This window comes from Toxorhynchites rutilus, chromosome 1, assembly GCF_029784135.1.
Source record: "Toxorhynchites rutilus septentrionalis strain SRP chromosome 1, ASM2978413v1, whole genome shotgun sequence".
Lineage (NCBI taxonomy): Eukaryota > Metazoa > Arthropoda > Insecta > Diptera > Culicidae > Toxorhynchites > Toxorhynchites rutilus.
In genome coordinates this window covers 202,414,208-202,431,433 of record NC_073744.1, presented here as the reverse complement: position 1 = coordinate 202,431,433, position 17,226 = coordinate 202,414,208, and the positions used below count along the sequence as shown (strand labels likewise).

Genomic DNA, 17,226 nt, shown 5'->3' with positions numbered 1-17,226 from the left:
GAAGGCAGCCTCGAGCACTGCAAAGAGCGAACGCATTGCCAGGGGCAATCAAATTTCGAGGCAAGCGTCATCTAGTGAAGCACGCGATGTTGGTGCAGTGAAAAGCGCTCGCACTGAACGAAGCCTTCGCGAGTGACACCGCATCGAACAACAGCGAAGTAGGCGACTTCGGCGTGTCGGTTGACCCACTGGTGGTGAAGGCGATCGCTATTGACAAACTCATCAGCGAATTCGCATCGATGGGTTTTACAGCAGAGTCGAGTTGTGTGACATAATTCAGTTTTTTTCCAAGCAGTTAACATTGTTTGTTTTGTTTTGTTGGTGTCTTTGAAATTGCATGAATGCATTAAACTGACGTTATGGCGAAGCAGGCATTAAGGTTGTGTGCCAAAAAATCATTTGGGGAATACCAAGCATCTTGAATGTCTTACTGGAATGTTATAAGTTATTTGGGTTCGCGTGTCAGTCGCAAAACTGCCATCAACAAGGATTGCGCTAATCTTGATCATAATAAAGCAATGCTACTATTTTCGAGGTTGTTGATATTAACAAAAAGAGTTTATTTCGCTTGTTTAGATACCAACAAAGTAAATGTCGTTCTGGAATGTTGTATGTGATGAGGTTTCGTTTGCCAGTAGAAAAATTTCCTCCACTAAGGGTGGCAGCTGCGCTTATCTCGAGCATGAGAAAGTAATGCAACTTGTTTCGAGGCCAGTGATATAAACAGTATCGTTTCTTTTGAGAATAACGTAAAATGATGAGAAGCGTTTATATTCTTGTAGTTAGATATATTGATGTAGTTATGAGATGTGGAATTATGGTGCTGGTGCAACATGTATATAATCGACTGTAGCCGAGTCTATGTCAATCGCGAAAAAGGCCACCGGAATAGCGTTCAACGTAAATTTTCAATACATTGACATGAAATTAATTGCGACATATGATCAGCTAGTGTATTGTTCTGCGTGGGCAAGAATGAATCATCAATCAATTATCGTCAACTAATTCTACAATGAAAAAACATTTCAGAGATTATTCTACTAAGCAGTTGTTTCTAAAATTTCACAGCAGTATAGAATAATATCCGAAGGTATAAACAAGCGACTTATAAAAAAAACAGCTTAGTTCTACGTCAACAATGCGGTCGTATCTTGAACACAACCTCCTATAATTTTTTCAAAATTCAATTGAATTCGAAAAGCGTTTCACTTATTCACTAAATGCAATTAGAGTGGCTTCGTCTGTTATCAATCACGAATTCAAGCGAGAGAAAAAAATCGAAAGAAAACTAAAAAAAGGTCATCCCAGGAAAAAAAAATTATAAAATTTTGTAGTCATAATTATTCAGCTAAAAACAAGGGTAATCGGAGAATGCGTGTTGTTGGTGATTAAGTCAACTGTTCATATTTGGACAATCAGAATGTTCCGGAAAAAAATCATAAATCTGAGGAGGAGTTTTGAATTATAGAGGCTTTAAAATTTTCAGTTCATTCGTCTCTAGTCTTGGAAAAGACCATTAGTTTACAAAAATCTGAGTTTTAGAAGAATATACTGGATGAAAATGTGGAAAATTAATTTGCAAACTTACCTTCCACCCGAAGTTCCTTCAGATGCGTCTCCAGTGGCTTGAGCGCCCTCAGCGGCACATACTCGAAGTAGTTCTTGCGCAGATCCAGCGTCTTCAAATTCCTGAGCGATCGGAACGCATCCGACGAAACACTCAAGATCCGATTGCCGTACAAAAACAGCTCCTGGAGAGCCCCCAGGTGCCTCAGAGTATTCTTCTGCACCCGCTCCAGGTGATTCGAGCTAACGTCAAGGATTCGCAGCTTTTGCAGATCGTCGGTAAACTCGTCCAGCTCCTTGATGTTGTTCGACGAGACGTTCAGGATCTCCAACAGCCGTAGACCCTGCAATCGCTCCTTGGGCATGATTTCAATTTCGTTCACACTGATGTCCAGAATCTGAAGATTGGAAAGGGCCACGAAAGCACCCGGGGATATCCGATTGATGCGATTCTGGACCAGATAGAGACGCTGCAGCGCGGGATAGATTTCGAAGTCCTTACTGGTCAGGATGGTCAAATTGGTTTGACTAATGTGAAGCTCCTTGAGGTGGGGATAACGGCGCTGGTCCGAGTCGGAAGACATGCTGTGATGGATGCGCTGCAGGGGGTTCCCGGTGAGATTGAGCCACGCGAGTCGCGCGAGAGAAGCTTCCGAGAGGGCGGCGTTCGGAATTTGATGGAACCGATTGGCGGAAAGGTCGATCCGTTGCAAACTGATGGAATGCTTGAAAAAGTTCTCCGGCAGTGCCAGCAGGAGATTTCCGCTCAAATCGATCGTGTCCAGATGTGGCAGAGTTACGGTGTTGAATCCGGACAGCGAGGAGATTGTGTTGTCCCGGAGGTCTAGATGGCGGAGATTCGGTAGCCCGTTGAGTTTGAAAAAGTCCATACTGGTGAGCTGATTCTTGGCGAGAGACAGCGTCTCCAGGGTGGACACATTTGACAGGGCTATGTGCGGGAAATCGTTTATCTGATTGCTGGTAAGTCGGAGTTCTTTGAACACGTTCAGATTATTGAATGTGTATCGCTTCAGTGTTCGGAGAAAATTACTGCTCAAATCAAGTTTGACGAGATTGTTGTTCTTGTTGAAAAGAGTTGCGGGAATATCTCGTATCGAACATTGCTCAAGCACCAGAATTTGCAGCGATGGCAGCCGATCTAACGTATTTTCTTTAATCACAGTAAAGTTATTCGATGCCAAACGAAGCACTCTCAAAGAGCTGGCGTCTATTTGTCTGATATCGTCCGATTGCACATGATTCTCGTCCAAATTGAGCTCGTTCAGATTCTGCAATCCCCTGAAAGCACCCGATTCAATGCGGGTTAGTCCACAACCTTTGAGATTGATTACGCTGACGGAAAAATTGGGCTGGAAAACGTGCGTTTGCAAAACGATCAATTCATTGAAGCTCAAGTCCAGCACTCGCAGCTTGTGCAGTGAACCAAAGTCGTTGGGCCCCAGTTTCTCGAGCTGATTGTCACTCAAGTAAAGCTCTTCCAGTTCCGCTAAGCTCTCGAATAGTTTCTCGCTCAAGCTCGATAAACGATTAGCACTCACGTCGAGATACTTCAGCTTTCGAAGCGAATCGAAAGCCCCCAACTCGACACTGGCCAATGAATTATTTTTCAGATAGAGACGCTCCAAGTGTACACAATCAACGAAGAGCATCTTGTCGAGGCTCTTCAGTGAATTATTCTCCAACCAGATAATCTGCACGTTGCTCTGACCCTGGAAAGAATGCTCGTGAAGATACTTGATGGCATTGGAGTTTAATTGAATTGATAGCAGCGAAGAGGATGCTGAGTTCGATGAGGATTCGGACCCCGCATCCAAATCACCAAACGCTGATTGATCACTATGCCCGCTTTTCGTTGTGATTAACCTTCCCCGCGCTGTCAGTGGCTGCTGCAGATGATTGGTCGCCCCCCCTTCGACGGAATAGGAGAAAATTGTGTCAATCTCGTCCAACGCGTTCTCCTGCAAATTGATGTACTGAAGCTGCTGGCAATGCTTGAATGCGTTCCTTTCAATCACCCGGATCGCGTTATTCTGCAAGTGGAGCTCCATCAAGTTTTCCATCCCAGCGAACAGCTGCTCTTTGATCAGCCTAATCTGATTACCGTTCAGCCGCACCTCCCTCAGACTCTGCAAACGCCGAAATAATCTCACATCAAGCTCGCTTATAAAATTATTATCTAGACTAAGCGAGTGCAGCTTCGATGTTGCCTCGAAGAATCCCCTCGGGACGCGCTGAATGTGATTCCCACTCAAATAGAGCTGTTCCAGATTGATTAACGTCCCGAGCGTGTCCCCTGCCAACCGCTGGATCGAATTATTCTCCAGATAAATCACCTTAATGCTACTCGAGTTGCTGAAGCAATCCTCCGTCAATTCTAAAATATTATTCTCACTCAGGAAAATCTCCCTCAGCAGGGGCAAATCGGAGAACACTCCACTCACATAGTGTATATGGTTGTGGCTAAGATCCACGGTGTGCAGCTTCCGATTCGCCGCAAACACCTCCGCGTCTACAAACACTATTTTGTTATGGCTCAAGTCCAGCGATTGCAGTTCCTTCAGCGATATGAAACTATCTCTGTGCACCAGCTCGATAAAGTTATTATACAAAGACAGCGTCTTCACGTACGGAAACGGATTAAACACATCGCTATACAGTTCCATGAAATTGTTCAAACTCAAATCCAAAAACCCCAGCGATCCGAACCGCACGTAACTATCATCCTGCTCCAGTGAATTTATCTCATTCATCGACAGTCGAACCGAGCGGAGATTCTCCAGCCGCTTCAGAGCGGATGTTGGAAACTGCTTCAACCGATTCTCGGAAAAATCAATTTCAGCCAGCGAATCTTCCAGCCCGGCAAGGGCACTCTCCGGAATCCGCTCCAACCGGTTGCCCTTGAGGTTCAACTTCACCAGATGCAGTCCGTAAAAGGCGTACTCCTCGATGCTGGAGATTTCGTTCAGCTCAAAGTCTAGCACCATCAGCTTCTTCATACCGGCCATGGCTTTCGTGGGCACCTATTTAAGATTCAAAAACGACAGTTACATAAGTTGATTCGGAAAAGATTTACAATCACGAGTGTTCTCGTAACTGTTTTTTTTTTCTAACAAGCGAGACACACATGTCCACCCATTTCCTCTCCAGAAGAAAACTTGAAGCGCACTTCAGTCCCCTTGCGGGAAAAAGGGGACATGTGTCCCCAATTTGAGCCAATTTACGATTGCCGACTGCCGACAGGGTGGGTTTTCCCCCCTCGAAAAACTTACTTGTGTCAATTTTCCATTTACAACACTTAAACTCTCTAAATGGGCTCGTAAATTATTCAAACTATTTTCCTTCAGCTGCTGGAGGTTGGAATGGGAGAACTGAAGATGTCGGATGTTGACATCGTTGCTGGTGGCGCCGGAGCCAGAGCCGGACTGCCCGAACAGGTCCGCGGTGAGCGATTTGACCGAGCGGTCGAATTCGTACACCGACAGCGACTGAATCGGGGACGAGATGAGCTGCAGCGTTGAACGCAGGGCCACCGCCGTTATGCTGGGACACTCGAGGAACAGACCTAACCAGTTTGGGAAGAAACAAAAATTGAGAAAAGTCGTTTTAGTTTGCTTCGGGGGAGGGGAATCTAATTCTTGTTTTCTTATAAAAGGAGGCATCAATCTTTCAGCTCATTGGGAACGAACGGAAAATTGTGAAACGCTCACTTCAGTAATTCCACGCAAAATCGATAATCCATCGCCCTAACCTTCACTGATTCAAGCATTGGCTTTCTCTACATGACGGTGGCTACAAACATTCAAGAAATCGTAAATAAAATTAAAATTGAAAAAAAATAACAGCTACTCCTTTATTTTTCTTGGGTTCCAATTTACTTACATTTGATTAACGAATCTAATAACATATCTACACTATGACGTATAACAAGACTTCGTCGGTTTTGTCGACTTTATGTAAATACACATTTTTTATTTTTATACTGGCTATACTCTGCGCAAACGATGCAACATTTTCACATTTCCCTGATTTTTCTGATGAGAAAGTTTTTTGAGTGAAACTGGTACCTCGGACATAGTTCTTCTGTTTCTTTATTTATATCTGTCTATCTTTCTCATCATTCTCCATATTAAATTTCGATTATTTCACAATATTCTATACAGAACATACAGACAAACATAGTTTTTTTTTTATCTGAATAATGATGAATCAAATTAAAAATTTTCGAATCTAAATCAGTAGGCTGGTAATAATAATGATTTAGTAGGCTCAAAAACAGATGTTTTTAACATTTGCGTTGCCATTTTCTATCGCACTATCGCACGAAAAGTATTGCTGCGGATTGTTTTCGGTCGATTCATTCAACCAAAAAACTTCAAAATACCGAAAAAACAAAACAGTTGATTGGAGCATATAAGGACAAATCAAATCCATTTACAGATCATTGAATCATTAGAGCATTTGAGTTAAATTTTTTCGAAATTTTAATTTTTCAAACATCTTTTCGAAAAAAAACTATGAGACCTACAAAATTTTGGGTCATGAAATAAAATAGGGAATCTTAAATAAAAAAAAATATTGTTAAAAAATATGAAACAATTTTTCGAAAAATTTAATTGACAAAAAAATTATTAAGAAAATTAAAATTGATTTTTCTCAAAAACATGTTATTTTAAAATTATGAAAGGAAATTAGAACTGCCAACGAGTCACCTTTACATCGGAAGAAGGGTACTGTTACAGGGAAAGAGATTTTTCAAACAACAACTTTTCATGTTTTAATTTAATTTTTTTTCTCTATTTAAAAACAACGCGAGAATTTACAAACAAAAAAAATACATTTTCAGAAATCTCTATACTCGAATGCCATATATTTTAGAAACTATAAAAGGTATGAAGTTGACGTCTGCGACAAAAATGTCCATATGTTAATAAGATCTAAAACTTCGTCATATAATCTGTCCAACTTCTATAAGACCGCCCTGCTTATATTTCGTTGCAACACAAACAGTTAGAAATTCGACAAGAAACATTCATACATTGTAGAATGCTTAGAATAAAGTATATTTAACGTCAATTTCGTTCAAAAGAATTGTATGTTCATTTATAGTGCTTAAATATGATAATTTCAGCTGTCCAGTTTCTATAAGACCATTTCAAAATTCATATGTATTATCAATGAAAAATTAAAAACTATGGCCTGATTTGCATGTCAATAATTGGCAACCTTGCCATTTTAGGCTAATAACCTGGAAAATTCGTGTTGGCATGCTATTTACCAAAATTTTATGAACGGATTTCACGATATTTTTCCATGTTTCCGAAATTGCGACCTTCAGCTCTTCAATCGTGGTGTAGCGATTTCCCTCAGTGTAGATTCTGCGTACAAGGATCCCCCTAAGATTTTCAACAGGATTGAAGTCTGAAGAGCAAACCAGTCAGTCCAAAAAATTAAGTTATTGATCCTCAATGCATTGCTTAATTTGCTTGCTGGTATGAATAGTAGCATTATTTTGCTGGAATGTGATTTCTTTTGTGACGATATCCACGCAAAAACGGTAGGAGAGAGGATTTCGGAACGTGTACGTAATCCTTGAATGATGTGAAAACTTTCTTGAGCTTTCCGGTTGCACCGAATCCCGCCCAAACCATGCACGAGCCTCAACCAAAATCCCTGGTTGAAAAATGCTGTTCCTTCTTCCGTAAATCACGTCAGTACCGTTGAAACCATCAGGACCATCCAAAATAAACTTTTTTTCGTCACTGAAGATAACCTAGCAAAGTTAAAAGTGAAAAAAAAATTGAAGAACTTTTCGTTATGGTATATAGCAAAATGTATTCTTTTGAAAATGTTCTTTGTCGTGACATACCATGTCCTACTGTTGATTCATGTGAGTTTTGGCAAAACTCAGACGTCTTTCGATGTGAGATGGTATAAGATTAGGAACTTTAACCTTTTTAGCCCTCCTTATGCAAGGACTTTTTACCAAAATTTGACGAATTGACTCCTGTGAAACATTTAGTTTCGAAGATTGCTTTATTTGCATAAGCAATTTTGAAGTATTCGATTTACGTGGAGCTCTCTTCTTTTTATCGTATCCTTGAGGATTCGTCAAATAATTGAGAACTCCTTGATGGGATCGTCCAATCCGACGAGCAATTTCTCTAATTCAAACATTTTCTTAGTGAAATGCATCGATTTGTCCTTTTTCTCCACCCGTGAGCACTTTCCTTTCGGCATTTCCCAGATTTATTAATCAAAGTAACTAAACACAATGGAAAACGTAACTGATCTTATAGAAACTTGACACTTGAAAAATACAAAACATTTGTTTACGCTCAACGCTTGCACACACACATATGAATATCATGCAGTGTATGATAGTTACCAATACAAATACACTAGAATATAACTAGAATATAAAAGCGTTGTTTGTTTACAATTACACAAAGCAGCAAGATCATCACCTGGTCTTATAGAAGTTGGACAGAGTGTAGTGTATTTGCCATCTTAGCTTTAAACAAAATTAGGATTAGCTGTAATTTTTTCAAAGAAAACACGAAAAAGATGTTGTTAAAAAACCTATTCCATGTAAAAGTTCTCATCTTTCGACTTGTTGGTGATTGTATGAACTATTCATAATTTTTTTTCAAATGTTTTGGAAAATACAGGGAAACTTCGATATAATGTACATTAAATTTTTTTTCTTTAAAAATGGAACGTTACATCGAAGCATAATAAAGAACCCAGAAACATAGCTCATATTACTTTATTGTGATGCTGTTTGGTTAGAGTTAGTAAAGAATGATGAAAAAATTCAACTTGAAGCCAACCTTTCTCATGATGTTTCTCTTCATACTGTTGATTGAGGATAAAGAGACAAAATGATCGCTTGCTTATTGAAAAAACTTTTTCTCTGTAACAGTGCCCTTCTTCCGATGTTTGGGAGACTTGTAGGTAGTTGTATGGACTATAATATTCATTTAAGTTTATAGAAAAATTAATTTAAATTTTATAAACAATTTTGTTAGTATAATTTTTATATTTTTTGTTGGTATTTTTTAAGAGAGTTTAAATTATTTCTTATATTTCATCCTGACGAAAACTCTGTAGGTCTCAACGTTTTTAAGATAAAAGTTTAAAATTTCAGAAAAAAAATCCAACTTAAGAACCACATGGTTTGACAGACAATGAAATATAGGAAACTGTTCAAGCTTTCATTAAAAAATATCAAACAAATTTTTTAAAAATACCTTGAAAAATATTTTAAAAATCAAAATTAATTTTTCTCAAAAATTTTTTTTTTTAATTCTGAACGAAAATTATATGAATAGTCCATACAACTACCAACAAGTCTCCCAAACATCGGAGGAAAAGGCACTGAAAGGAAAAGGAAGAAAAGGAAGAAAAAGGAATACAAATTTTCAGAATATTTTTTTTCAGCGTAATTTAAAAAAATAATCGGTAATCTTATATGATTTCGAATAATTTCCTACATTTCATTATTTGACCAAAGTTATGTATGTATTATAGTTCTCGAGATAGAATTTTTTGTAAAAAATTAGAAAACAAAATTTCACTCTTTTCAAAAAGTAGTCTAAATTTTTTGTGAAGATTTCTAGTACGCAAAGTTGCTTAAATGACCAATGTCCACAACCACTACGTTTCACTACAATCTGAGATGATGCTGCATGAAATTCGTCATATGCTAGATTTTTATATTTGGGGGATCCACTGGGTATATTACCTCAACTCTATTGAAATATTATTCTATCACAAACACATCTTAAAATGACCTGTCCTGCATCGGTATTAATTTGGTTTTCCTTTGTACAAGGTAGCGCACAAGTCACGCAACCGATTTGCACAAAAAAAATGTTTAAAAAAAATGTCTCACGATACAAAATCGACAATTGAACCGCTTAGGAACCAACACGCTCGATAGTTGCAGCGCGATCGTTATTTTTTTTCCTTCAGAGAGTGTTGCGTGACTTATGCGCCACCCCGTATGTTGTCTTTCCAAGGAGGGTTTTCTGTTTGTGTTTTCATTGTTTTAAATGTAAAAAGCGGTCCATTATCAGAGGACACCGCTCTTTGTGGTGAAGGTAAAAAGATAAAAAACATATTGTCTTTAGGTGATGTATATATTATCTCCAATCGACCAATTTGTTCCGATGTAACAGAAGAGACCCTGTTCACCCGCCCTGGTCGAACCCTAGCTTGCGTCGTTTGAAGACTATCAAACGAGATTTACTGAGGAAATTCTCGAAACATCGCAACGACTTTTGGAAATCTCGTTATGCGAATGCATGTAAAAATTATAAAAATTTGAATAAGAAGCTTTTTGGTAAATATCAGATTCGAGTTCAGCGCAAATTAAAGTTCAACCCGAGAAGTTTTTGGAGACATGTTGATACACAGAGGAACGAATCTGGTTTACCATCTGTCATGACTGACGAACAAAACGAAGCATCTCCGATACATGACATAGCTAACTTATTCCGTCAACAATCCAGTCATGTATTCGAAACTGAAACGATTAGTAACAACCTCATTCAAAAAGCAATTGTAAATACTCCAATTCTACCTGACATTGGTCCTCATCCTGTGATTGACGCTGTAACTGTTCACAACGCCTGCTGAAAGCATCATCTTACCCTGGTCCTGATGGAATTCCATCCATTGTTTTAAAACGCTGCGCTGATAGTTTGTCTTCACCATTATCCACATTATTCAACCGCTCTATACAATGTGGAGTTTTCCCCAAAGCATGGAAACAGCCCTATGTTTTTCTTGTGTTCAAGAAAGGGAGCAAGAAACTTGTCAAAAATTACCGTGGAATTGCTTGCTTATGTGCCATTTCACAGCATCCGAAGAATTGAGTCCGTCCAACGCAAATTTGTACGCTTCGCTCTACATCGATTATCCTGGAATGATCCGCAGAACCTCCCCAGCTACGAAGATCACTGCAAGCTTTTGGGATTAAATCTGCTCTGCGAGCGACGCAATACAGCGAAAGCTCTGTTTTCGATCTCTTACAAGGGAATATCGATTGACAAATAAATTTCAATACCAGAAAGAGAAATCTGCGCAATCACGCGATTTTCTTCGTCTTCCAACATCGCGCACTAACTATGCCTACCATGAGCCTGTTGCAAGCATGGCTCGCGTATTTAATGACCAAATCGAACTCATTGACTTCAATTTAACGAGAGAATCTATAAAAAGCTGACTCTTCCGTAACCAATAGTGTAAGATAGATTAAAATATTTTTTGTATCATTTGGGTTGTAATTGAACCTGTTGATAAATGTAAATCTTACTATAAATAATCTTACTATAAATAATCTTACTATAAATAAATCTTACTATAAATAAAATCGCTAAAAAATAAAGCGCGGTCGTCGTGAACAGTCGTAAACGGTCGTAAATGTTCGTATTCTTGACGTAAACACAAACATAGTGAGAGAGTGAGCAGTGAGCAGCTGCGATGCGTTTTTTGTGTGAGAGAGTGTGTGCGTCTGCGTGTGTTCGTTTGCGTGTACATTTGCGTGTTTTTTTTTTTTTTTTTTTTTAAAGAGGTGAGGAACGCTCTACCAGCCTTACCTGGGAAGGGTTAACCCAGACGTCGAGTGGGGATCGCACCCACAAAAACCAAGCCCTCTACTCGTTGCCTTATTCCCCCTGGGACCACATCTAGGCGACTACTTCAGGGGGCGGCTGTGCTCATGCACTTCTCGAGTTTTCAACGCTAACTAGCGTTGTCCTTCCCTTTTTCTCAATATTTTTTTCTTTCCATTCGTTATTAATTCCACTGCGCTGATGTCCTCTTCGCAGGCATTTTGAATTTACCCGACGAGACGTGAACCGATTAGGAATTGCCCTCCAACTTGACGCGCAACCCGTCACAGCCACCCTCGCGGGGTTTCTCACCTGTCGAGACGTGAACCGATTAGGAAGCGCCCTCCAACTTGACGCGCGCCCCGTCACAGTCACAGTGGAGAGTAGAGAGAGTAGAGAGTAGAGAGAGTAGAGAGTAGAGAGTAGAGAGTAGAGAGTAGAGAGTAGAGAGTAGAGAGTAGAGAGTAGAGAGAGTAGAGAGTAGAGAGAGTAGAGAGTAGAGAGTATAGAGAGTAGGGAGAGTATGAAGAGTGAAGAGAGAGTAGAGAGAGTGAAGAGAGTAGAGAGAGTGGAGAGAGTAGAGAGTAAGGAGAGTAGAATGAGTAGGAAGTAGAGAGAATAGAGAGTAGAGAGAGTAGAAAATAGTGAGAGTAGAGAGATTAGAGAGTAGGGAGAGTAGAGAGAGCACAGATTAGAGAGTAGAGATAGTAGAGAGTAGAAAGTAAAGAGAGTGGAGAGTAGAGAGAGTAGAGAGTAGAGAGTAGGGAGTAGAGAGTAGAGAGTAGAGAGAGTAGAGAGTAGGGAGAGTATGAGGAGTGAAGAGAGAGTAGAGAGAGTGGAGAAAGTAGAGAGTAAGGAGAGTAGAATGAGTAGAAAGTAGAGAGAATAGAGAGTAGAGAGAGTAGAAAATAGGGAGAGTAGAGAGAGTAGAGAGATGAGAGAGTAGGGAGAGTAGAGAGAGCACAGAGTTGAGAGTAGAGATAGTAGAGAGTAGAAAGTAAAGAGAGTAGAGAGAGTGGAGAGTAGAGAGAGTAGAGAGTAGAGAGTAAAGAGAGTAGAGAGTAGAGAGTAGAGAGTATAGAGAGTAGAGAGAGTAGAGAGTAGGGAGAGTATGAGGAGTGAAGAGAGAGTAGAGAGAGTGGAGAGAGTAGAGAGTAAGGAGAGTAGAATAAGTAGAAAGTAGAGAGAATAGAGAGTAGAGAGAGTAGAATATAGGGAGAGTAGAGAGAGTAGAGAGATGAGAGAGTAGGGAGAGTAGAGAGAGCACAGAGTAGAGAGTAGAGATAGTAGAGAGTAGAAAGTAAAGAGAGTAAAGAGAGTAAAGAGTAGAGAGAGTAGAGAGTAGAGAGTAGAGAGAGTAGAGAGTAGAGAGAGTAGAGAGTAGAGAGTAGAGAGAGTACAGAGTAGAGAATAGAGATAGTAAAGAGTAGAGAAAGTAGAAAGTAGGGAGAGTAGAGAGAGTAGAGAGTAGAGAGAGTAGAGGGTAGGAAGAGTAGAGAGTAGAGAGTAGAGAGTAGGGAGTAGAGAGTAGAGAGTAGGGAGTAGAGAGTAGAGAGTAGAGAGTAGAGAGAGTAGAGAGTAGAGAGTAGAGAGTATAGTGAGTAGAGAGAGTAGAGAGTAGGGAGAGTATGAGGAGTGAAGAGAGGGTAGAGAGAGTGGAGAAAGTAGAGAGTAAGGAGAGTAGAATGAGTAGAAAATAGAGAGAATAGAGAGTAGAGAGAGTAAAAAATAGGGAGAGTAGAGAGAGTAGAGAAATGAGAGAGTAGGGAGAGTAGAGAGAGCACAGAGTTGAGAGTAGAGATAGTAGAGAGATGAGAGAGTAGGGAGAGTAGAGAGAGCACACAGTTGAGATTAGAGAGAGTAGAGAGTAGAGAGTAGAGAGAGTAGAGAGTAGAGAGTAGAGAGTATAGAGTGTAGAGAGAGTAGAGAGTAGGGAGAGTATGAGGAGTGAAGAGAGAGTAGAGAGAGTGGAGAGAGTAGAGAGTAAGGAGAGTAGAATGAGTAGAAAGTAGAGAGAATAGAGAGAAGAGAGAGTAGAATATAGGGAGAGTAGAGAGAGTAGAGAGATGAGAGAGTAGGGAGAGTAGAGAGAGCACAGAGTAGAGAGTAGAGATAGTAGAGAGTAGAAAGTAAAGAGAGTAAAGAGAGTGAAGAGTAGAGAGAGTAGAGAGTAGAGAGTAGAGAAAGTAGAGAGTAGAGAGAGTAGAGAGTAGAGAGTAGAGAGAGTACAGAGTAGAGAATAGAGATAGTAAAGAGTAGAGGGAGTAGAAAGTAGGGAGAGTAGAGAGAGTAGAGAGTAGAGAGAGTGGAGGGTAGGAAGAGTAGAGAGTAGAGAGTAGAGAGTAGGGAGTAGAGAGTAGAGAGTAGGGAGTTGAGAGTAGAGAGTAGAGAGTAGAGAGATAGTAGAGAGAGTACAGAGTAGAGAGAGTACTGAGTAGAGAATAGAGAGAGTAGAGAGAGTACAGAGTAGAGAATAAAGAGAGTAGAGAGTAGGTAGAGTAGAGAGTAGAGAGAGTAGAAAGTAGAGAGTAGAGAGAGTGGAGAGAGTACAGAGTAGAGAGTAGAGATAGTAGAGAGTAGAGAGTAGAGAGAGTAGAGAGTAGAGAGTAGAGAGAGTAGAAAGTAGAGAGAGTAGAAAGTAGAGAGTAGAGAGAGTACAGAATAGAGAGTAGAGATAGTAGAGATAGTAGAGATAGTAGAGAATAGAGAGAGTAGAGAGTAGAGAGTAGAGAGTAGAGATAGTAGAGAGTAGAGAGTGGAGAGAGTAGAGAGTAGAGAGAGTGAAGAGTAGAGAGAGTAGAGAGTAGGGAGAGTAGAGAGAGTAGAGAGAGTAGAGAATAGAGAGAGTAGGGAGAGTAGAGAGAGTAGAGAGAGTAGAGAATAGAGAGAGTAGAGAGAATAGAAAGTAGATAGAGTAGACAGTAGATAGATTAGATAGAGTAGAGAGAGTAGAGAGTAGAGAGTAGATAATAGAGAGAGTAGAGAGTAAAGAGATTAGAGAAAGTAGAGAGTAGAAAGAGTAGAGAGTAGAGAGTAGTGAGAGTGGAGAGAAAGTGGAAAGTTTAAAATAAAGAGCAGATAGTGGAGAGAAGAGAGAACAAAGTACAGAGTAGATAGTAGAAAATGAAGAGTAGAGAGTTTAAATTCAAAGTCAAAATTGGAAGAGCAACAATTGATCGCAGAGAAAGAGTGACATAGAGATATTTGTTCGAGACATAGAGATATTTGGACTAAAAAAGAAACATTGAATAAAAGAAAAGAAAATAAGTTGCGAGAGTCTGTTTGAGTGCAACAGCAAAGCTATTCCAATGACTTTGCGGTAAACTTATTAAAACATAGAATTGGGCCGCTATTTATGTATTTATGTATTTATGTATTTATGTATTTATGTATTTATGTATTTATGTATTTATGTATTTATGTATTTATGTATTTATGTATTTATGTATTTATGTATTTATGTATTTATGTATTTATGTATTTATGTATTTATGTATTTATGTATTTATGTATTTATGTATTTTTACAATTTTACAATTTTTTTCTATTTTTCCACTGACTTTTTTCAAAAATTCATAACTTTTGAACCACTGAACCGATTTACATGATCGAAATATCAAATTGAAACCAATGAGTTATCTTTAATTTAAAAATATTGAGCTCGTAGAAATGGATTTTATTTTTGCAATCATTGATTGTAGTCGTTTTTTGTTGTTTACGTGGCTTTGGACTAGAGGGCGCTATAGTTTTTTATATTTTATCTTGAAAGCTGAGATTTTTTTACATAGCATATTTCGACATCAGAGATGCTTTATTTTGTTTTCGAGATATGATTTTTCAAAGTTAACTGACCGGCTTCAATTTGATATGTTGATCATCTAAATCGGTTCACTGGTTCGAAAGTTATGTTTTTTTTTTGAAAAAAGACAAGACATGAAAAATCATATCTTAGACAAAACTGGTAATATTGTTCTTTATCGCAAAACATTCGACTCTTATTTTTTTATTTTTTTATTAGGGTGCCCATTTCATTTAAGGGTGGTCCGAGAAATCATTTTCTTTCACTTTTTCCCAAACATTTTTATGTTTAACATTATATTTAAACATAGTTATGGGGGTCTTCGTAGCCTAATTGGTTGCGTGTCCGCTACTAAGCGAACGATCATGAGCTCATAACTCAGGGCCCCTCAACTGACCATCTTTGTGTGTTATTCTAGCTACTATGTCCACGCAACAATCATCATGTGAGGGTAATCCCAGTCCCTTACCGCTCACATTTTCGGTCTGCTGCATCGGTAATTGGCACTATTAATAACGCAACAAAGGAAGCCTCTTATCAACAGTCCCACTGTGAACAGCCCATCTGTGATCATTCGAACAATAGCAATATTCTTACGCCGAAAAAGGCGACATGTGTTGTGCATCGATAGAATTAGGAATTCTCTTACGCCTAAACGGCTACTGTGTTATAGATAAAACAAATGTTTATCGATAGATAGCGATACTCTTACGCCTCACAAATGGTAACAGTGTAATATACAACAAAAGTTATCTTAAGATAACAAATGTACACGAATGAATTCGGCTCTGTTACAGCTGAATTGCTAAATGAGCCTAATAAAAAATAAACTGTTGGGATAAAAAAAAAATATTTTATTCAATATAAAAAATTGTTATGAAGTGCCGAAATCGATTGACGCAAAAATTTCAACAATCCATCATGAAATGAATGAGCAATAAGCGTTTGAAATTGGACAATTTTCACGATGTGCTTGATTTTCGATTTTCAATTTGTACCCCAATATGTTCCCGAAAGACGTAATCCTACGTCAAAATCCAAATTTAACCTAAAGAATCGTAGTTAAAAAAGTTTTTTTTCCAACTTCAATAACATTTTTCACAACATAATTTACATATATTAATTTTTTAAAGAGCCTTTAATTTTTGGATATTCCCTCTTGAAAATATAGCAACTAAAACACCTCAAACAAAAAATTTAGAACGACATGTTGGGGTAGACACCATCTTAGTGAGAAAGTTCAAATATATCGGAACGGACCGGGCCAGAATCGACCGTTTTCGCCGATTCTGCATGAGATTGCTCATTAGGCGTCGTGCATAAATTACGTAACGTGATAAGGGGGGAGAGGGGTCGAGGTTGCGTTACTTTCTGTGTATTAGAGATAGGAAATTGCGTTACGTAGAGGGGGGGAGGTAGTCCAAAATCCGGATTTTTAGCGTTACGTAATTTGTGCACGACGCCTTATGAGATACAAAATGTAAACAAAAATTCATACCATCCTCAAACTTGTAGCAAGGGCAAGCCGAATTCTCCGCAAAGCTCGGGCACTCGATCTCGTTCGAGGACGACGAGAAGGGCTCGTGTTCTTCCAGCTGCTGCAGATGCTGATGCTGATGGTGATGTTGGCCACCACTTTTCCCTCCGCCTCCTCCTCCTCCTCCACCGCCACCCCGAAGCCGAAGCAATTCTTCCATCCGGCCGCTGCTCACGCGTTGGAGCAACAGCAAACCCAGAAGCAGCCAGCAGCGCCGTATGTGTTCACAGTTGGGCTGTTTGAGCCCCAGATTAGGCCATCGAAGCATCATGTCGACGTGTTGTTCGTTGCTCTACTCGTTGCGATGCGGACGTGAGACATCGTAACAGATCACTAGTGCACTCTGTAGCGAGTGGCGTGTCTCTTCGCGATTGCTACACTCCGCTGGTTAAAGATGACACTTACACAGTTTGTGGATCCGCCGCCAAGGTGCTCAATCGTGTAGTCCATTTACCGCTTCTGGATTGGATGCCTGGTGTAGGAAGGGAGAGATGGAAAACATTATACGTTAATACGTTTCGCAATCCGCCATCATCAATCATCTCGTAAAATATCGAATTTAGTAACCAACGTCTGCAACGGAAGATACAATTTTCCGTTTAAAAAAACTGTGGCATTGGATGGGGCAAATTAAATTCTGTGTCCCACATTTTCAACGATAGAAAGACACCGAACTCCTTCAGCAC

The 17,226-nt window shown here is 39.4% G+C and overlaps 1 protein-coding gene across 2 annotated transcripts in view; it reads right to left on the bottom strand.

The window, feature by feature from the left end:
* LOC129770371 (chaoptin) overlaps positions 1-17,226 on the bottom strand; it is an 83,520-nt gene that overhangs the window by 7,987 nt on the left and 58,307 nt on the right. For both annotated transcript variants that reach the window (XM_055773162.1, XM_055773171.1), the window contains exons 2-4: positions 16,502-17,012; positions 4,857-5,149; positions 1,589-4,607 (exon numbers count right to left, since the gene is read on the bottom strand). In XM_055773162.1, the coding sequence (XP_055629137.1) occupies positions 1,589-4,607; positions 4,857-5,149; positions 16,502-16,811 (3,622 nt within the window). In that variant the 5' untranslated portion in view covers positions 16,812-17,012. The remainder of the gene's footprint in view (positions 1-1,588; positions 4,608-4,856; positions 5,150-16,501; positions 17,013-17,226) is intronic.